This window comes from Scyliorhinus canicula, chromosome 7, assembly GCF_902713615.1.
Source record: "Scyliorhinus canicula chromosome 7, sScyCan1.1, whole genome shotgun sequence".
Lineage (NCBI taxonomy): Eukaryota > Metazoa > Chordata > Chondrichthyes > Carcharhiniformes > Scyliorhinidae > Scyliorhinus > Scyliorhinus canicula.
The window spans coordinates 35143760-35165229 of record NC_052152.1 but is presented as its reverse complement, the minus strand read 5'-3'; the positions used below and the strand labels follow the sequence as shown (position 1 = coordinate 35165229).

At 44.2% G+C, this 21470-nt stretch overlaps 1 protein-coding gene across 1 annotated transcript; it reads left to right on the top strand.

Annotated features, from left to right (window-relative positions):
- The first annotated feature begins 329 nt into the window (after positions 1-329).
- On the top strand, positions 330-20092 carry LOC119968861. Its single transcript, XM_038801748.1, has 7 exons — positions 330-730; positions 2657-2803; positions 8198-8320; positions 11062-11192; positions 11320-11481; positions 16708-16934; positions 19552-20092. The coding sequence occupies exons 1-7, from the start codon at positions 664-666 to the stop codon at positions 19661-19663; spliced, it is 969 nt and encodes a 322-aa protein (XP_038657676.1). The 5' UTR covers positions 330-663; the 3' UTR covers positions 19664-20092.
- Positions 20093-21470: the final 1378 nt, after the last annotated feature.

Genomic DNA, 21470 nt, shown 5'->3' with positions numbered 1-21470 from the left:
ATATGTACAGACATTTCTCTGAATTTGATGCTCTAGTACGAATCAGCTCAGTTTCAGCCAGGCCGATGGGAATGTCGCCCTGCTTCATTCGTACTAAATTATATCCCCCGTTGACAATGACTGCCCGTGTATAATTCATTCATTGTCAGTTTTGGAAGTGGACATATTGTATATCTTTAACACAAAGCGATGACAACTTGTTCCTCATTTGCCTGGTGTAGAGGCGAGTGCCGGCTTCTGAGTTCCGGTTAAAAGGACTGACAAGTATCCAATAGCAAGAGTCTGGGAGTTAGACACGGTGTTGGCATTGGCTAAAGCGACGAAGCCCCGCCCGCGCGGCAATTTCCACTTTGTTACACAGCAGCAAGAGAACGGTCAGCTTTTCAGTGAATCAGTCATTCAGCGCAGGGTAGTCAGGTGAACAGCAAGGGCTAGGGCTGGGAAAGGGACCGAGTGAGCATTAGATTGCAACGTCAGTCACTTACAGAGGAAAAAAAACTCCCATCCTCTTTTATAGCGTTCAAATTGCAAGAAGAAATCACTCGTTTTTAAACAGGAAAATCGAGATCGGATCCAGGAGTTTTTAAATAGTTGTGAGATCCCCCCCCCAAATAAAGTAAGACTTTTAGGTAAATTGGGTATTTTGTGTATATTTATTTGTTAATGGCTCCTGCTGTGAACCTGAGACAAGTTCTGGTGGAAATCCCAAACCCGCAGCCTAAACTTGCTGGTGAGTAAAAAGTCCATTTTTAAATAGACGCGGAAAAAATAAGGCGCTCAACAGAGACGAGGCGAGGGGGGGAGGGAGAGGGAGCTGAGTTGCTTGCCAGTTTTAAAACCTGTTGAAAGTCAATACAATGGTAATACACACGAAGTATTGCATCTGTGAAGTTAAACTACTGATCTGTGTCGCGCTTGCAAGAAAAAAGTTGAGTTATGTGCTTTTAAGGGGAGAGTCATTTTACTGTGGTATTGGCGGGCAGATGAGGAAAGCGGTTTTCGCCACTCTGCATGTTCGCGCAAAATGTATCATTTAAACGTAAATGTATAAAATATTGTGCCGGTGATCTTAGTAAATAAACCTAATGTAGAAAGTGGATTTATTCATTCAAATAATTTGAGGGTATTGTTCACTACTGTCGAAAATAAAAGTCGCACTAGGCGCCAAACACGAGCCAGCAATTAAAGGGTGTTTAGTTAACCATCATATTGATTTAAAAAAAATAAACTTGTATATTGCTCTCTGACAGATGTTTACCTATCCACTATATTGATCAATATAGCATATTTTATAGTATATGAACACCTGATTATTAATTAGATATAAAACAAAGTGTTTTGGATCTTGGAAATACTCGGGGAGCGTCTGTGGAGATAAAATTATAGATTTTTATGTGATCGATAAATTTTGAGCACAAATAAAACGCGAGGTATGGAGAGATTTATTCTTTCAACCTTGTCCATGAGTCCCCCCCCCCCCCCCCCCCCCGAATTGGTGAGCGCTAACCTTTCAAGTCATGAGACCCCTGTTGGCCAGTCGTGTCATCTTGGCCGTGGTTACCTAACTGGTTGAAGTCACATTTATCATGTGTTTTCAACTTCAAGCAATATTGTCCACAAAAAGCAGGATGAATCCAATAACTGCTCCATCAGTCTACTGTCAATTGTCAGCAAAGTGATGGAAGGTGTTGTATTGTCTATGGTGCTTTCAAGTGGCACTGAATCACCAATAACCTCCTTTGCCCATAATGCTCAGTTTGGGCTCCAGATTTCATGGACAAAATAACTGAAATCTCGAGGTGAGAGTACTTGTTCTTTATCAAGACGGCATTTGACCAATTGTGGTATCAAAGAGCTTTTTAAAATTGAAGCTAATGGGAATCCAGGTGAAACTCTCCACTAGCTGGAGTCATACCGAGCACAAAGGAAGTTGGTTGCAGTGTTGAAGGCCAATGATCTTAGCCCCAAGACACGGCTGCCGGAGTTTCTCTGGATAGTGTCCTAGCCCCAACTATCTTCTGCCACTTCGCTGATGACATTCCCTCCATCATAAGATCAGAAGTGTGGATGTTGTCTGATGATGCAATGCTCAGTTCTCTTTGCAATTCAGCAGTCTGCCCACTTGCGGCATGGCTTGGGTGGCATTCTGGCTTGGGGTGCGAAGTGGCTTGTAACATTTATGCCAGGCAATGACCATCTCCAACAAGGGAGACTCTAACCAGCATACCATGCCATTCAAAAGTATTACTGAATTCAAGTCCCACCTACTGGTTCTTATTTTACAAATTATAGTGCATTTTGTTACTTTGGTGGGGCATTCAATGCTTTAGCAATTTCAAAAATTCTAACATTTTTTGATTATCTTAGGAAGGAAATATATTTCCACTTGTGCAAAAGTCACTTCAAAACACAACTGTTATTTATGATGCGGTGCAAGTGCTTACTGCTGTATATTCCATAGTGAGCAATACTGTTTTTAAAAAATCTTGACTTAAGTTTGTTTTTATTCCCTGCCCCTAGACCAAATGGGAGAGCATCGCAGGCAAGCTCAGCACTTGCATTTGAAACAATGGAAGCAAAATAATTTACTGGATTGTCACATAAATAAGCCAAAATTCTGTTGAACAAATATTGAATAGACCTTTTGTGCCTTCAGTTCACCTGCGCCGGTCCTATGAAGATATTCTGAATTCTACAAGAACGCAATCACGGTTAACAACACTTCGTGTCAATATTCCTACATCTTTCCTGAGAACAGATCCATCGGATGATTGTTTGATTCAAAATCTGAATGCAACACCAGGTCTGTTTGTGTGTGTGTGTCTGAATTTTCCTTTTTTCTAAATGTATCATATTCCAAACATATATTCAAAAAAAAAAATTTTCTTTTTATAAATTTAGAGTACCCAATTCATTTTTTCCAATTAAGGGGCAATTTAAAGTGGCCAATTCACCTACCCTGCACATCTTTGCGTTGTGGGGGCAAAACCCACGCAAACACGGGGAGAATGTGCAAACTCCACACGGACAGTGACCCAGAGCCGGGATCGAACCTGGGACCTCGGTGCCATGAGGACAGGACTAGCCCACTGCGTCACCGTGATGCCCCCAGGGTGGAAATGGCTGTCATGAGGGGACACAATTTTAAGGTGATTGGAGGAAGGTATAGGGGAGATGTCAGAGGTGGGTTCTTTACACAGAGAGTGGTGGATGTGTGGAATGTACTGCCAGCAGAAGTGGTGGACTCTTGAGTCATTAGGGATGTTTAAGCGACTCTTGGGCAGGTACATGGACAGCAGTAAATTGAAGGGGTGTAGGTTAGGTTGACCTTAGATTAGGATAAATGGTTGGCAGAAGATCATGGGCCGAAGGACCTGTACTGTTCTATGTTCTTATACATGCCGTCCGTCTCCCCCAACTTAAACCCATGCTTTTCGCACAATGTGTCAGCACCGACATCCCCTCCATCCTAAAGTGTCTCCTCAACTGGTTCCACACACTAATCGTGGACTGCAACACCGGGCTCACTGTGTATCTCCCCGGTGCCAGTGGAAGCGATGCTGTCACCATGGCCCTCGGGCTGGATCCTCGACAGGACTCTACCTTCATTCTAACCCCTTTCATTCCCACCACCATCTTACCTTCTCTGCATTCGCTGCCCAGTAGTAATGCAGCAGGTTTGGTAGCGCCAACCCCCCTTTCTGCCTGTGCCTCTGTAACAGGGCCTTCTTCACCCTAGCTATTTCCCCGCCCATATAAACTCCGAGATCGCTTTGTCCAATTTCCGGGAAAAGGCCTTCAGAATAAAGGTCGGGAGGGTCTGGAATACAAACGGGATCCTTGGCAAAACGTTCATTTTAACCACCTTGACCCTTCCACCAATGTCGGGTGTAGTGTATCCCATCTCTTAAAATCCCCCCTAATCTCCTCCACCAATGTTGTCAGGTTTCACTTGTGCACCCTCGACTACTCTCCCATGACCTGTACCCCCAGATACCTGAACCTGCCCCTGGCTATCCTAAATTGCAACTAGGGGCCATTGCCAGCGCAAACAATAACGGCAACAGCGGACACCCTTGCCTTGTTCCCGTGTGCAACCCAAAACTCTTGTTTCCTATCCAACACCCGTCCATACTTCTCTCACTGTGCGCCTGAACGAGATAACCTCAGCCCTGTACCACCGCCTCCCAAACCATAGCCGCTGACACCTCCCCATTCTGATTCAACTCCACGTAATCTCTGATCACAGACCTCCTCACAGAACCCCATGTCTGCCAAAAGCCCCGAATCCAGCCTCCATCTTGGCCTCTGCTCCTGCCTCAGGCTAAGTCTAACCTCCAACCAGTGCAACGCATGGTCTGAAATCACGATTCCCGTGTATTCGCCCCCCCCGCTTGGCTCACTACGAAAATTTCAATTCTGGGGTGTATCTTGTATACTTGCGAGAAGGAGTACTCGTTCTCTCAGGTTCCTAAACCTCCACAGATCCACCATTCTCATCCTTTCCATAAACTGCCCCCCCCCCCACTCCTTCACCATCCTCGACCTTCTTTTTGACCTGGGGCTCGACCTATTCACCCTTGGTTCCAGCACGCAGTTAAAATCGACCCATAATCAACTGATGTGTGTCTAGGTCCGGAATCGTTCCCAGCAACCCCTTCACAGCACCCCGCTCACTTCACATACCTCACACCCGGGTCCTGCACTTCCTTTGCCCCTACAAACGGTGTCCGTTTTGCTCAGAAAGATGGCCACTCTCCCTGACCCACACGTCCCTTTCTCAACCTTACCTGATCCTTCACCCACAGATGTCTCCTGCAGAAAAATCACCCCCACCTTCAAGCTCCTCAAGTACGCGAAGACCCGAGATCTCTTCACCAGCCCGTTCAGTCCCCGTACATTCCATGTTACGAATTTTACCTCCACCGTCGGCCATCATCCCCTTCCAATTCTACCTCCTTTGATTTCGCCCTGAACCGGGCACATCCAAGATAGCACTTGTCTGCCCATAACCACGCTCATTCTCTAATACTGCCTCCCCTGCTGCAATTTGGCCATCCCCGTGGCCACCTCCCCACCTCACTTCCATTCACCAGCATTGCCTGCCAGCATGGCAGCTCCTGCCTGAAGGCTCCTGTTGCTCGATATGCTTTCCTTAATTTGCTCTGTTTTAATTACCTTTGCTCAAGAGTCGCCAGGTATCCTTTCGATACCACCACAAGGTTCAAAACCGAATACTGATCAAAGACTCGATACACCAGTTAGTAAGTTTGAAATCAATGCACATTTATTTACACAGTCAATTATTACTCATGCACAAACTCTACTCACTAAACTACAACTACTACTAAAAGCCTATACTTAGCTTCGGGTGCCCACTCAGTCAGAGGAACAATGGCCGTTGTCCGGTTCTGAGACTGCTGGCTTCGAACTGGTATAGAATAGTAGCGAGAAGCGCCCATCTCGTAGCGTGCGTTGACCTTAGACTTAATTGGCTGGTGCTTGGCGGGCCTCTCGTCGCTGAGAGCCAAGGCCAGGATGAAGGTGAAGAAGAAGAGAGCGATCTGTCTTTGGGGACTCCTCTTTATACCCCAAAGGGTTTTGCTCCTTCTGGGTGGTCCCTGAATTTGGCCCCAATTAATTGGACCATGTCGCAATCATTTGTATTGATCCACAGGCAAACCTTGCACATGCTTGTTTTCCTACTACTGTCCAATTTTCCCTGTACTCCTTGCAAGTGTCCATTTTGAAATCGGGACGTGGCCACCCCAGGTGGCTACACTCCACCCACCCTTCCCTCCTTGGTCTGTGCAAACGGCTCCCCCTGGACCCTCACACACGCACCCCACACCCTCTCCAAAAAGAAATACAGCACAGGCGGTGGGAGTGGGTGGGGGTAATTTGCTCCTTACAAAATTATTGCCCCTTAACAAACCACCCCAGCGACCAAACACCCCGTCCGACCCCCATAATGCCCACTGTTTCAGCTCCTCCATCTCCCATCAACATTCAGTTATCTCCCATTTTATGGTCTCTGAGGTCATTGGCCTCCCCTGGGGTTTCAAAATAGGACTCGTGGCCATCGAAAGTCACCCACAGTTTTGACGGGTACAGTACCCCGACCTGAATCTGCCTTCGGTGTGGCATCGCCTTGGCCTTGTTAAACCCAGCACACCTCTTCACTAGCTCTGCTCTGATATATTGATAGATTCGGACCATGTTCTCTTCCCATTTGCAGTTCTGTTCCCTGGCCCATTGCAGGATATTTTCCTTCTCCACTTTATCTAATTTTTCTGAGAAATTGAAGGGGGAATGGGCTATTCTAGTGCCTTTCTAAGATAGCTACAAAGAGTACAGTAACAGTCTGGCAGCGATTTCTACTTCTACCTTTTGCACCATCTGTCTGAGATGGGTTAAGCAGAGTTGAAAGTTAACATGTATTGGTCAACTCCGCTGCACTGCATCAGGAACAGGAATAAACCCCACAAGTCTGTTCCGTTATTCAGTGAGGTCATGGCTGATGTGACATGCTTTCGGATTAATCATATCCCAAAAATCTGTTCACTCATTTAAAATTGACAATTTGACTGGCATCAATTGCCATTAAGTTCCAAACTTCTACAGCCCTTTGTACTTGCAAGTATTACTTAATTTAACTCCTGAATAGCTTTACTCCAATATGTAGATTATGCCCTAGACACTCCAGCCATCAGAAATAGGTTCTCCCTATCCCCTTTATACCAATCTTTAAAATGCTAGGGAATACAACCCAAGTTTGTATAATCCCATCTTTGAATCTAAGGGTTAAATTGTAAGGGTTACATTACAAGGTATAATTCTGGTAAATCAATGCTGCACCCCTTTAAATGCTTTTCAACATTTCTTGACCATGCTGATATTTTTTTCAAATCAGGTTGGTGTGTTATTTGAGGGAATCTTTCGGGGGGGGGGGGTTTCAATGCATTTTCTACCCTCATCCTTCTAGATATTTGAGGTTGTGGGTTTGGAAGATGCTGTCGAGAAGCATTGATTAGGTACTGCTGTGCATCTTTTGGATATATACACTGCAGCCTTGGTATGGTGATGGTGGAGGAAGTAAATCTGGAGATGTTCTCCTCCAGGCAAATGGAAAGAATTCCATCGCTTGTGTGCCTTGTAGATGTTAGGCATGCTTGGGAGAGTCGGGAGATGAGTCATATGCCTCCGAATGCTCAGCCTCTGACAGACTCTTGTGGGCACAATATTTATGTGGCTGGTCCCATTAAGTTTTTGGTCAGATGATTAACACAGGATATCGATGGTGGGTAGATGTAGCAATAGTAATATGCCTTGGAAAGCTGGTTGGGCACCCTCTTGTTGGAGGTGGTCAATGCCTGTTGCTTGTGTAGCACAAATGTTACTTGTCACTTAGCTGCCTAAGCCTGATGAATGTTGGATATCTTGCTGTCTGTGGGCACACTGTTTAATTGAGGAGTTGTATACAAAATTGAATACCGTATAATCAACGATTTTGACCTTTTTTAAAAAAAAATTTAGATTAGCCAATTATTTTTTCCAATTAAGGGGCAATTTAGCATGGCCAATCCACCTACCCTGCACATTTTTGGGTTGTGGGGGCGAAACCCACGCAGACACGGGGAGAACGTGCAAACTCCACACGGACAGTGACCCAGAGCCGGGATCGAACCTGGGACCTCAGCGCCGTGAGGCGGTTGTGCTAACCACTAGGCCACCGTGCTGCCCGATTTTGACCTTTTGATGGAGAGAAGACCATTGAAGCAGCTGAAGATGGTTAGACCTACCCCAAGGAACCTCCTGCAAGTGGTATCTTGAGGCGGAGTTGATTGGGGCCCAACGGCCACCCCCATCTTCCTTTGTGCTGGGTGTGACTACCTGCTTTTGCTGAGCTGAAGACTAAAATGATCTTCATGGTTAAATTTGTAACAAATGTACTTCCAAGCTGTGCATGAAGATTTTTATGATTTACTGTCCCTGAATTGCTTACTCAAATACAGACAAAACTGCTACCCTTAAAGTGGGTAGATTGAAGTCCTGGACAGCTCTTGTGGTTATTTGGTTAAAAGGCAAGATTTTTGAAATCGGGTCACCTTTGCTTATACTTGACTGTAAGTAGTCATATGCTGTTGTCTAAATTTGTCATTTTGCTGTCAGTACATTTTTCTTTTCCTTTCAACAGAAAATATCTCTGAAGACCCATCTCTTGCCAGGAGAAAGTTTGGAGACCGAAGAAGATTGTGCTTCAGTTCACCAGCAGCTTCTAGTTGTCGTACAAAAACATTGCAAAGTGGCAGCAAGCAAGGTGTGTGATTTAGCATATAATACAAGCCTGAGTATTTCTCCAGAGCTTGCATCCAAATCGGGATTTTCTTTTTTAGAGTTTAGTGTTGGAGATCCGAATCAGTATCCACCATGGATACAGATGTTATATTTTCACGTCTTAACTTTTCACCAATGATTGAATGCCTGGTGTGATCTGTCGAGTGCTGTTTATTATTCACACGATGAGACACCTATGCAGTGCTGGTAAGTCCTCTGTTATGCCAGATTTCAGTAGTGGAAGCGCATTACAAAAACTATCTTGGGAAGCCTAGTATGTTGGAAGATTAAATATAATGCTGAAGCAGTCCATATCCAAATGCAGCATGACAATGTAGTGGCAAGTGATATTCATGCCATACAAGTGGCAGGTGTTACGGGCAGTCAAAACGCATTGATTTCTCCACTGTGTAAACTGGTGCTTTTGATATTTGATCTCCCGCCTTTGAAAGTGTTAGTGGATTTTCCCCAACCCTAGTTTTGTGATCCAATCCTCTATTTAAAAAGCACAGAGCAAACTTTAGATAGGGTTAGTTCATGTTATACACTCTCAAAATGTGGGAAGAGGATTCGCAAAGTTCTCTTTCTCCTCCCCCCCCCCCCCCCCCCCCCCCCCAACCATACACACACACACACTTTGCATTCATAAAATAAGAGGGATATGCGAAAGAAATACAGGGCAAAGGCACAGAAAATAATTGTTTCACGTGAGTCCACAATCAAAAGTCCAATGATGTATTCCTTCAGAGGTAAGCAGGCTGGTGTGAGATTATTAACTTTCCAGTAGCGCTGATTTTCACAATGAGCTAAGCACCTAGAAATGAATTAGTCTTGTAGTAGGCACTGGTGCAGAAGTTCAGACACTCCCAGTAGAAACAAGATGATAAAAGGTATGGATAAAGTAGGCGTGGAGCGATGCTTCCTCTTGTGGGGCATTCTAGAACGAGAGATCATAGTCTTGGGATAAGAGGTAGCAAATTTAAAATGAGTTGAGGAGAAACGACTTCTCCCAAAGGATTGTGGAATTCGCTGTCCCAGAGTGCAGTGGATGCTGGGATAGTGAGGAAATTTAAGGGGGAGTTAGAGGTTTTGATAGTGTTAATGGGTTGAAGGATTATGGAGAACATGCAGGACGATGGAGTTAAGGCCAGGATGACATCAACCATGATCGAATGTCAAAGCAGACTCGATGGGCCAAATGGCCTAATTCTGCTCCTATATCTTATGAACAGCGTAAATGAGAGTCGGGAATTTAAACTTCGACCGAACTCTACTTTGGTAGTGGCGGCCATGTGACACAGCTCCGGTGGGGGGAAATCATGTGTCACAACTCCCACTTATTCCCCATGGTTTGGGTCAAGGATGTATATTCCTGATCTGGATTATTGCAATAGTTAATGTTTCATCCATTGATAGGTTTACCAAAGGTTTCGGGCTCCTTGTCTCCATTGGCCAAAGCCTGCCTTATTTTTTTTTTTGTGCAGTTGCTTGGAGTTTAATTTCTGCACCCACAGGAGGCTAAGTGTCTCTTTGGAGATAACCAGGTTGCTGTGGTTTTCGGCTGGAAATTCCTTTTGTGTAGCCAGTCAAGGCCTCAGCCAGTGTTTGTCCATGTTTTAAATTATCAAGTTGCCAGGATGTTATCGATATTTTGTTTCATGTCTTGGTATGATCCAAGCAATGACCATCTCCAACCAGTGAATCTAACCATCCCATGACAGTCAATGGAATTACCATTGCTGAATCCTGCACTGTCAACATCCTGGTGGTTAGTATTGACCAGAAACTGAACTGGACAAGCCATATAAATACTATGGCTACAAGAACAGGTCAAAGGCTAGGAATCCTGTGGCGAGTAACTCTCCTTTGTTTTTGTTTCAGACTCCAGCCTCTGCAGTATTTTGCTTTTACCCCAGTATTCTAGTTCAATTCTTAAACTATTTGCAGCTGAACACCCATGAGTCGATAGTCTCCACAGATCTGAATGTTGCCACAGTCCCAGTAGACCATAGGCAGAATCCCCTTTGAGAGCTGACTGGTGCTGATTGAACCTGAGGGACTCCCCAAAGCCTGTCCACCATCTACAAGGCACAAGTCAGCGGTGCAACGGTTAGCACTTCTGCCTCACGCTGCCGAGGACCCGGGTTTGGTCCTGGCTCTGAGTTACTGACTGCCGCAACCCAAAAAAGGGTAGATGAATTGGTCATGCTAAATTGCCCCTTAATTGGAATTTTAAGTATAAGGCATGAGTCAGGATATAAATAGGTTTGAGTGAATGGGCAAAACTCTGGAGATGGAGTATAATGTGGGAAAATGTGAAGTTCACTTTGGCAGTGAAAAGGCAGAACGTTACTTAAATGGAGAATGACTGCAGAATTCTGAGGTATAAGGTGTTCTAGTGCTGGGTCACAAGTTAGTATGCAGGGTAGCAAGTAATTAAGAAGGCTAATGGAATGCTATGCTTTATTATGAGAGGAATTGAACATAAAAGTAAGGCTATTTGTTCACTGTTGTTGGGTTAAAATCATGGAACCCTACCTGACGACCCCCTGTGCCCCACCACCACCTTCTTTAGGAAAATTGAGGATAGGCAATAAACGCTGGCCTAGCCAGAGATGTCCACATCACATGACTGAATTTTTAAACAAGACAACACCTACCATTAAAAAGTTTTAAAAATGTATTTGGAAGAGTTAAAATTCAGCTTCTTTTCTTTTTCCTTAGAACTGCCTTTCAAGAAACAGCGACTGAATTTTAAGCCAGATGCAAGTTTAGAATTCCAACTAAATGACCTAACTTCTTCCCAGCTTGTTCGCACTCTTTTATTGCACAGATATCCAGAACTTGAAGAAGAGGTATGTACTTGCATTGCAGCAGTACTTTTAGTTCTTCACTTTCATAACTATTCCGTGACAAAAATATTTCAGTTTATGAATAAGGATATTTAGTTCAAGGAGACTTTTTTTGAAATTTCCTGAACAGGATTTAAAATTGGTTCTTCCATCGCTGAACTTGAAGTTTGCTCAGGAACAGCTGGAGCTGAGTAAAATCAACATGTACCGATCAATACCTCGATGGCGCTTGGGTTCCAATAGAGATGCATACTGCTACCGAAAAGCGCACGTCCATCTTCAGGCTTTTAAGGTTTGTATTCTATACCAACATTGTTCTTGCACATGGTGCGAGGGGAACATCAAAATAAATGGGTTGAATTTCATTCAATTTTTCTACCCATTTAATGCACAAAATTTGATAGTAATGCAGGCTATTTGATAGTAATGCTTAAAGCTGTTTTCATTGCGTGCACATACCAGTCAAGGTCTGTAAATGCTGATCTAGAACATCAAACCACCACAGAAAAGTCAAGAACGAATAGACCACCTGGCATCAACCAAGGCACCACAGACATGAAAGGCACATGCTGCCAGTCCATCCTGCAAAATCCTCTCCAACATGTTGGATCTTGTGCCAAAATTGAGTGCTCTTCTGCAGACTAGTTAAGATACAGCTTGACTCACAGAATATCTTGCAGTCACTGCCTTAGACACCTCTCATACCATCTCGGAGTATGTCCTGATCCACTGTTAGGATAGAGTCAGGCAGAAGAAGCCCTGTGAGTCTTTAACATTGTCTCTGGACGGCATGAAGTCTCGTTTCAGGTTAATATGAGAAAGGAAACCACCTGATTTTCTTTTTAATCAATTCATTCATGGGGTGTGGCTGTCGCTGGCTATGCCAGCATTTATTGCCCATCCTTAATTGCCCATAAGAAGGTGGTGGTGAGCTGACTTCTTGGACCACTACTGACCATGAGGTGCAAGTACCCCCACAGTGCTGGAGGTGAGGGGAGGACTTCCAGGTGATAGTGTTCCCCGTGTCTGCTGCCGTTGTCCTTCTTAGATGGTAGTGGTCATGGGTTTGGAAGGTGCAGCCTAAGGAGCCTTGGGTGAGTTCTGTAGTGCATCTTGTAGATGGTGCACATGGTGGTCGGTGTTGGAGGGTGTGAATGTGATGCCAATCAAGTGAGCTTCTTTGTTCTGAATATTGTCCAACTTCTTGTGTTGTTGGAGCTGCACTCACCACGGCAAATATCGAATATTCCATCACACTCTGCCTTGTAGATAGTGGGAAGGCTTTGGGCAGTCAGGAGGTGAGTTATCATAGAATTTACAGTGCAGAAGGAGGCCATTCAGCCCATTGAGTCTGCACCGGCCCTTGGAAAGAGCACCCCACTTAAGCCCCGTGCCTCCACCCTATCCCCCTTTATCCCAGTAACCCCACCTAACCTTTTTGGACACTAAGGGCAATTTAGAATGGCCTAACCTGCACATCTTTGGACTGTGGGAGGAAACCGGAGCACTCGGAGGAAACCCACGCAGACAAAGCAGGGAATTATGTGCCACAATTCCCAGTTTCTGGTCATTGGTAATACCCAGGATGTTGATAGTGGGGGATTTATTGATGGTAAAGCCATTTAATGTCATGGGGTGATGGCCATTGGCTGGCACCTGTGTGGCACAAATTTTACTTGCCACTTGTCAGCCTAAGCCTAGATATTGTCTGTCTTGCTGCATTCTGACAGGGACTGCTTTAGTATCTGAAGAGTCACGAATGATGCTGAACATTGCGCAAATATCAGCGAAAATCCCCACTTCTGCTCTTTTGGTGGAAACAACTGAAGCCGGGTGAGCTCAGAACATTACCCCTGCGGCGATGTATGGAGCTGAGATGACTGACCTCCCAAAAACCACAATCCATCTTCCTTTGTGCTAGGCATGACTCCAGCAGGGGCAGCAATGGTGGCGCAGCGATTAACACTGCCGCACCACGGCACCAAGGACCCGGGTTTGATCCCAGCTCCTGGTCACTGTCTGTGTGGAGTTTGCACATTCTCTCCGTGTCTGTGTGGGTCTAACCCCCATGACCCAAAGATGTGCAGGGTAGGTGAATTGAATTGGCCATGCTAAATTGCCCCTTAATTGGAAATGTTTTTAAAAATGTACGACTCCAGCCAGCGGAGAGTTTTTCCCCTGATACCCATTGGTTACCACTTCCCTCCCTCAGATGATGAAATGGTGCTCCTCCATGTTGAACACCATTTGCAGTAAGCATGAGGGTAGCAAGGAAACAGGTTCTCTGTTGGGGAGCTTCAATGCCCAACACTGTCTTGGTAGCATCACTACTGGTGAATCCTGAAGGCCAAATTAGGCCTGCAGCAAGTAGTATGAGAACCAAGCGGGAAAGATTTACTTGACCTCCTCCTGAATCTACCTACTACTGGTGCATCTATCCATGAGATTGATGGGAGTGACCACTGCACAGTCCTTCTGGCAAGACCTGTCTTTGCACGTGATGTGGCACTACCACTGTAATAAATGTGAGAAGCTCAATAGATTTAATAGCTCCAAACTGGGCATGAAATGCAGTGGGCCATCAGCTGCAACAGAATTGCATTTAGCCACAATCTCTAACCTTATGATTCGGCATATTGCTCATTCTACCAATACCATCAAGCCAAGGGATCAACCTTGGTTTAATCAAAATTGTAGACGTGTATGCCAATGCAGCACCAGGTATAGCTAAAAATGAGGTGGCAAACTGGTAAATCTACAAAACAGGACTGTGTATACAAAACAGCAGAAGCAGAATATTAGACATATGACAGAAAATCTCTACAGTCCTGCCACATTCAGTCATAAATACTGATGGACAGTTAAATAGCTAATGCAAGGAGGAGGTCCAAAACATCCTCCTCAATAATGGGGGAGCACAGCATGTTAACGAAGAAGACCAGGCTGAAGCATTTGCAACCATCTTCAGCCAAGTGGATTATCTATCTCTGCCTCTTCCTGAGGTCCCCAGCATCATAGACGCTGGTCTTCAGGCAATTTCATTCACTCCATGTAATATCAAAAACGGCTGAAAACACGGCATACAGCTAAGGCTGTGTCCTGACAACTTGAAGATTTGTTCCCCAGAACTAGCTGTGCCCTTAACCAAGCTGTTCCAGTACAGCTGCTACAGGCATATACCTGGCAATGTGGAAAATTGCCCAGATCCTGTCTGCAAAAAGCAGGACAAATCTAATCTGGCTAATTGATCTACTCCCATCGTCAGTGAAGTGATGGAACATGTCACCAAGCGTTTCTTAAGGTGGCACGTGGTCCGTAAGAATCTGCTCGCCAATATTTGATTTGGGTTCTTTTGGGCCGCACAGCTCCAGGTCTCTTCACAACCTTGGTCCAAACATGCACAAACTAGCTGAATTCCAGAGTTGAAGCTAGAGTGACTGCCCTCAACATCAAGGAGCTCAGCACATTTGTCAATGGAAATTGGGAGTGGAATTCTCAATTTGCTTAAGTCATATGGTTGTGGAGGTTAATCATCTCAGCCCAGGACATTGCTGCAGGAGCTCCTCGGGGTAATGTCCTCGGTCTGACCATCTTCAGATACCAATGACTAACCTGCCCTCTGTCATAAGGTCAGAAATGAGGATGCTCGATAATTATGTGTTCAATACCTTCTCTGAATCTGTCCATTCCTGCATGTAATAAGACCTGAAAACATTCAGGTTTGGCTGAAAGGTGACATGTAACATCATGCTATACATGTGTCGGGCATTGTAAATCCAATTGTTTATTTGCCATGAGCACATCTTTGCACCGAGCAAGGGAAGACGAAAATAATTTCCTCCGCCCCAGGTTTAGAGTAGGTAAACAACTAACAAGGCATTTTGTCAATCTTTACATCCAAAAGGGTTTTGGTTTAGTTTCTCTGCCCTAAAACATGCAACTATTTTGCATGGTTTAGTTCTTCCATTTTCCTCACCAACAATTTTATTCCATTTCTTGGAATTTTGCATGAAGAGCCTGCTTCAGTCTTAAACTTGCCTTTTACTGGTTCACAACCATGTCCTTCTTGCCCTATCTAGGTTTACACTGAAGAACTAATAATGCCGTAATATCTTTGGTTACTTTAAGGTTGAAAAACCTCAAATTTCTTCAGACATCCACCACTTCAATGGCTTGGTCACCAGCAGCTGCTTGCCCTCTGGTTATGTAATTCAGCATTCTGTCTACTTTGCAGCAACTTGCCAGTTGACTACTGTCAGCTACTAAAAGTCTGCAATGCTTCACCTCATTCATTTGGCTATTATAAATTCACTGAATCCTTGGGTTACCTTTTTCACCTTGCATTTTCAGTAGTTATTCAATTATTTTATAAATTTAAAGTACCAATTTCTTTTTTTCCCAATTTAACGTGGCCAATCCACCTACCATACACATGACCCACAAAGGGTCATCTGGACTAGAAATGTTAACTCTTTTCGGTCCCTACAGATGCTGCCAAACAGGATTAAGATTTTCCAGCATTTTCTCTTTTGGCTACACATCTTTGGGTTGTGGGAGTGCAAACTCCATATGGACAGTGACCCAGGGCCAGGATCGAACCCGGGTCCTTGGTGCCGTGAGGCAGCAATGCTAACCACTGTGTCTCCCATAGTTACTCAATTTTATCTACTTTGTTTTCCCCACTTTTTTGTCATCGCCTCAGATTCAACAGCACCATTTGATTAGGTTGTATCTGTGAATCTGACTGACCAGCTGCAGTTTTGAAGCCTTCAATATAAATTAGAAATACCTTGGGTCAAAATGCTGATCTTGGGTGAGATGGAGTATGTCCCTCCCCACCCTGATCTAACTCTAACATGTACCTGCAATCTTTTTTTATTTATTTTAGAGTACCAATTAATTTTTTCCAATTCAGGGGCAATTTAGCATGGCCAATTCACCTAACCTGCACATCTTTGGGTTGTGGGGGCAAAGCCCACGCAAACACTGGGAGAATGTGCAAACTCCATACGCTCAGTGATCCAGAGCTGGGATCGAACCTGGGACCTCGGTGCAGTGAGGCAGCTGTGCTAACCACTGTGCCGCCGTGCTGCCCTATGTACCTGCAACCTAGTGAGTTGATTCAACATCAACTGTATATGTGAATTCAATATCTTGCATCAATACTTCCAAGGCCATTGCTGACAATTTTCCTCTTGCTAATACTGTTTAAAAACACCAGCTAAGTAAAAGCAAAAAAAAAATCATCCTACTTTTTATTGTTTATGATGTACACAAAGTTTTAAACATATTCAAGTATGAAGGCAGGATTTTTGAATTCTTGACCACGGCATGTGACATTATGAAGAGGAAATGGGGAACCATTTTCTTTCTAGGTTCTATTAAGCCCAATCTCCTGTTCTTAATGGAAACATGCTGCCAAGTTCAACTGGTGGGCCATTAGAAAATTCTGTGTAACAAGACAAAAGTGACTTCTGGAAATGCTTTTAGTAATGCATCAAATCTTATTGCCTTGCAGAAAATTTGCTTGGAACAAGGGAGATTATTATTGCGAGCAGAGTGCTGGGAAACTGCATTAGACTATGTACTAATTGCCTGGCGATGTACAAGTGAACTTCCTCAGTGGGATAATAGCTTCCATAATGAAAGCACACAACAATGTTTTACTGCTTTAGCTGTTCAGTGCATGACAAGCTTGCAGAGAAGCTGCTTAGAATTGGAGAAGTATGAAGGACTCAAGAAAAGGTACCTATTTATGCTGTGCTGTCTACCTGTCTTTTGTAATTAAATCTATCTCAGATTTTTGAAAATGAATTAGTTTTTCTGAATTTGAAAATGCGTTTTTAAAAATAATGTGGAGATGCCGGCGTTGGACTTTGGTGAGCACAGTAAGAAGTCTTACAACACCAGGTTAAAGCCCAACATGTTTGTTTCAAACACTAGCGTTCGGAGCACTGCTCCGAAAGCTAGTGTTTAAAAATAATGTTGAACTCTATTCTAAATGGCTAATGGATGGAGGTTTCTGTGAGATTGGTGACTTTTGAATGGCTTTGAGGATGGCTTGAAGTACTGTATTCTCTTTCATTTTAGGACATTGTCACATTTTTGCTCTTATTTTCTTTTGGTTCCTGTCTCCTCTCCTCTCCCATTTAATGTCACTAAGCAGCTGAATGGGAAATGTCTTGCACGACTGAATTGAAATTGAAGACTGACCTTTTCTTTATAATCTTTTCAATTCCTAATTTTCTTGTAATTTTTCTGTCAAATTTGCTCTTTGCTTTTCCCCCTTGCCAGGATCTGGCTATTAAGATCCCTTTGGTACCTTGACAGGCTATTTTGGTGCAAGAATCATCCAGCCAAATCCTACCCATGCCATAATATTCATACTTTCATTAGGGGTTACTGAATTGTAGTACCTTTTTGTTTTCTTCATGCCCCCTGTCCCAACCCAAACTGGGATGACTAGGGAAATTGCTGGACCTTTAGGTGTCTCTTTTACCAATAGGACAAGGATACTGTTTTTAAAAAAAATAAAATTGCTTGCTATACCTTTGCCTCGTCCAGTATCTCAATGTCACACAAATATGTGGGCCTGTTCTGTGCTGTATTGTTCTATGTTCTATACAAAGGAAATCTTCATATTTTGAGTATCAACTTCTTTTTTTCTCTCCTAATTAATCTATTGATGAATAAACCTGTATCCCCGACTGCTCAGTTGGAGAGATGATGGGCAAAGTAGAACTGAGCTGCACAAACCAGGAAGTTTCCGAGTTCAACATCTGGTCTGAGCGGAGTTGCCTAATATCAGCACGGTAGCATGGTGGTTAGCATAAATGCTTTACAGCTCCAGGGTCCCAGGTTCAATTCCCGGCTGGGTCACTGTCTGTGCGGAGTCTGCACGTCCTCCCCGTGTGTGCGTGGGTTTCCTCCGGGTGCTCCGGTTTCCTCCCACAGTCCAAAGATGTGCGGGTTAGGTTGATTGGCCATGCTAAATTGCCCGTAGTGTCCTAAAAAGTAAGGTATGGGGGGGGGGGGGGGTTGTTGGGTTACGGGTATAGGGTGGATACGTGGGTTTGGGTAGGGTGATCATTGCTCGGCACAACATCGAGGGCCGAAGGGCCTGTTCTGTGCTGTACTGTTCTATGTTCAACTGGTGGGGCAATGTTATTACAGCTTGCTCTCACCTGGGCTGGGGAGGGGATATATCAATGAGACTTCAAGGCCAGCAGTGGCGTAAATGCAATACACTGTGAAAGCAAAGAATTGAGCAAAGAATTCCCATGGTCAAATAGCAACTTCTAATTCTCCAGGCTCGCATATCAAAAATAACTACGCCGAGAGACTTTAAAAGAGTAGGGTAACAGTATCAGTCTCCGTTTTGACATTTTCAATTGATCTAGACTGAGTAGGTTTTTGGGGAAGGTGTGGGCGAAAAAGTTCCAAATTTCTATTTCCCTTTTGTGTAAAGTACTTCACACCATTTCCCCGAAACAGCCAAGCTCTAATTTGAAGGTTATGGCGCCTTATTCTGCGCTACCCCACCAGAGGGAATAACTTCCCTACATAAAATTACATCACTCAATGATTTTCTATCACCTTGAACCGAGATCTTTTTGTGCAGCTTGTCCTCATCAATTACCATTTTAGTCTGAGGGCATTCTGGTGAATCTTTGCTTCTGCTCCCCTATATGAACTGCCTGTTTATTAAGTGTCAATTTATTTGGCTCGTGTTTCTTTCAAAAACAAAGAGCAACTCTGAACAATTGGGAAAATCTACCAACACAATATTTCCCCAATCGTTGTCTCCTTTTATCTGTAATTGAACAGTATCTCAACACTTCACAGTGCAATAAAGCTTCATGTATTGTTTTCCTTTTTGGTCTGAAGCCTTGCGCTTACTTGCTCTCTTGCACTCGACGTTAGCTTGACATGCATGCATATGTTGACCACTCTACTGCTTCACCACCAACTTGTGGATTGCATTGCCTTTTGGAATGCTGCAGCAAAAATATGTTTAGTTCCTGAAGCCATGTGGAAAGCCAGAGCTGATCCACTTATTTTACAATAACACTGCATTTTCTTGGTGGCTGTCATCTGAATTTACTTTCATGTGTACTAATACTCTGTTTAAAACAGGTGCCCATTAATATGCCAGCACCCACTCAGTTCTTCACACAGTTCTTATTCATGACAACGCATCAGCAAGCATTTAAACTATTTTGGGGAGGCAGATTTGATGTTCATTATGCTGTATGTTTATGCACTTGTGTCGTAATTCAAGGAAGTGATGTTTTACAAGCAATTTTGTTAATAAAGCACAGCCATTCTTTGGCCATGAAATAACTGTTCTTTTCTCTTACAGACTCAGAATTGCATACACACAGAGCAAATTAATCAAACCCTGCCTTGACGAGTTGGACAGGGTTATCAAGATGCAAAAATGCAGCACCCCAGAACATAATCTGACTTCCTAGTGCATATTGAATAAGGATAATAGTCATTAGGAAGATGACCACAGTAAGAAAATCCAAGTGTCTCAATGGCGAATGATAGCTGGATTTCTGCAACTGCACAAAAACTACGTTTTTCTGAACTGCCAGACTAGAGGGGTCCAAATTAGGGCATCCGTACTCTGGATTGGATTCACTTTTGGACAAGGGATGAAAAGTTGGGACAGGGAAATACATTGAACCAACTGGTAGTTGTATCTTTTTAAAATTGCATATTTGGGGAGCTTGTATCTTAAAATTCAACTTGTTCGCTACTTTAGAAATGAATGAATTGCTTGTCATTTTAACAACTTGGCCATAAATATAGTAGCTACAGATGGCTGGGCACTAGATTTGTACAAAATGTGGTACTGCTCATTTTGGAAATGATAAAAACATACTTTTCAATGGAAATAGGTCATTGTATGAATTTCAAATTAGAGTTTTAGGTTAAGATGTGTATGTTTTTTTTGAAACTTTACTGCTTTTTTAAAAAAAAACATTTTATTGAAGGCATTTAAAAATATTTGCATAACAGAATCCCAAAAGCTAATTGTGGCAACAGGAAACGCCTCCGCTGCCCATTTCCTGATGGTTGCAATGTTTGCTGCTAACACCCTCCTTACCTGCGAAGCCTTACCCTCCCTCACGATCTTCAAAATCATCCCATTAACCTTCCTAAAAAAGGACTTGGGCACAAAAACTTGGAGGTTCTGGAACACAAACAAAGACTTCAGCAAAAACGTCATCTCTAAGGTCAACCCAACCAGCCAATGACAATGGCAGCACATCCCACCTCTTAAAGTCTGCTTTCATTCTCAAACAGCTGCACCAAGTTCGACTTAGGCAGCTGGCCCCAACTTCGCGCCACCTGTATCCCAAGGTAACAAAATCTCACCCCTACCAACTGGAGCAGCAGGTAGCCCACCCCTCCCCCGCCAACAGCTCAATCACCAGGGCAAAGCGCAATGGGTGAGCGGGCGCCCCAACCTTGTCCCCTGATACAACCCAAAGTACTCTGAGCTGACTTTTTTTGTCCGAACACTCCTGTTGGGCACCTTACACAGCACCTCGGATACCACCATACCCCTGTCGTGTCTCATCATCCCAATCTTCCTTGCCGCCTGTTTCCTCGGTTGGTGCGCAAGCATCCTTCTGGCTTCTCCCCGTACTCTTATCCCTCTGGCTCTACACAATTGCCCCACTGTCATTCTCATGGACACTAGCCCAAACCCCATCTGAAGCCGCTGCCTCTCCTTTAGTAGCACCTCTGGCGCTGCTGAGCACCTCCGGTCCACCCTCATAATGGCCTCGTTCTCGGCGCACACCACCCTCTCCCTATGTGCCCAAATCAATATAGGTTTCTCTCGTTCCCCCCTATTCTGTTCCACATAGTTCTGGGTGGCCACCATCACCCTTCCGCAAACCCTCTTATCTGCCAATAACCTCACATTCTATCTCTACAGTGGCAAATCCACGCAATGTGGCGCATGGTCCATCACCACAATCGCTGAATAAACTGATCCAGCCAACAGCCTTATCTAATACAAAACTTCCATCGCCCTCGGCCTCTGAAACTGCCACAGGGCAGCCCCCCCCCCCCCCCCCCCCCCATGCGTTCCATTAACCCAAACAGTTCCTTTGCCATTGCCAAAATCTTCAATCTAGGGCACGACCCCCCCCCCCCCATATTCAGTCGGTGTGTGTCCAGGTACAGAATCTTTGCTGAAACTGCCTCAGAAATTCCACATCACCCCAATTTGGGGCCTATACATTCACCAGCACCATGGGT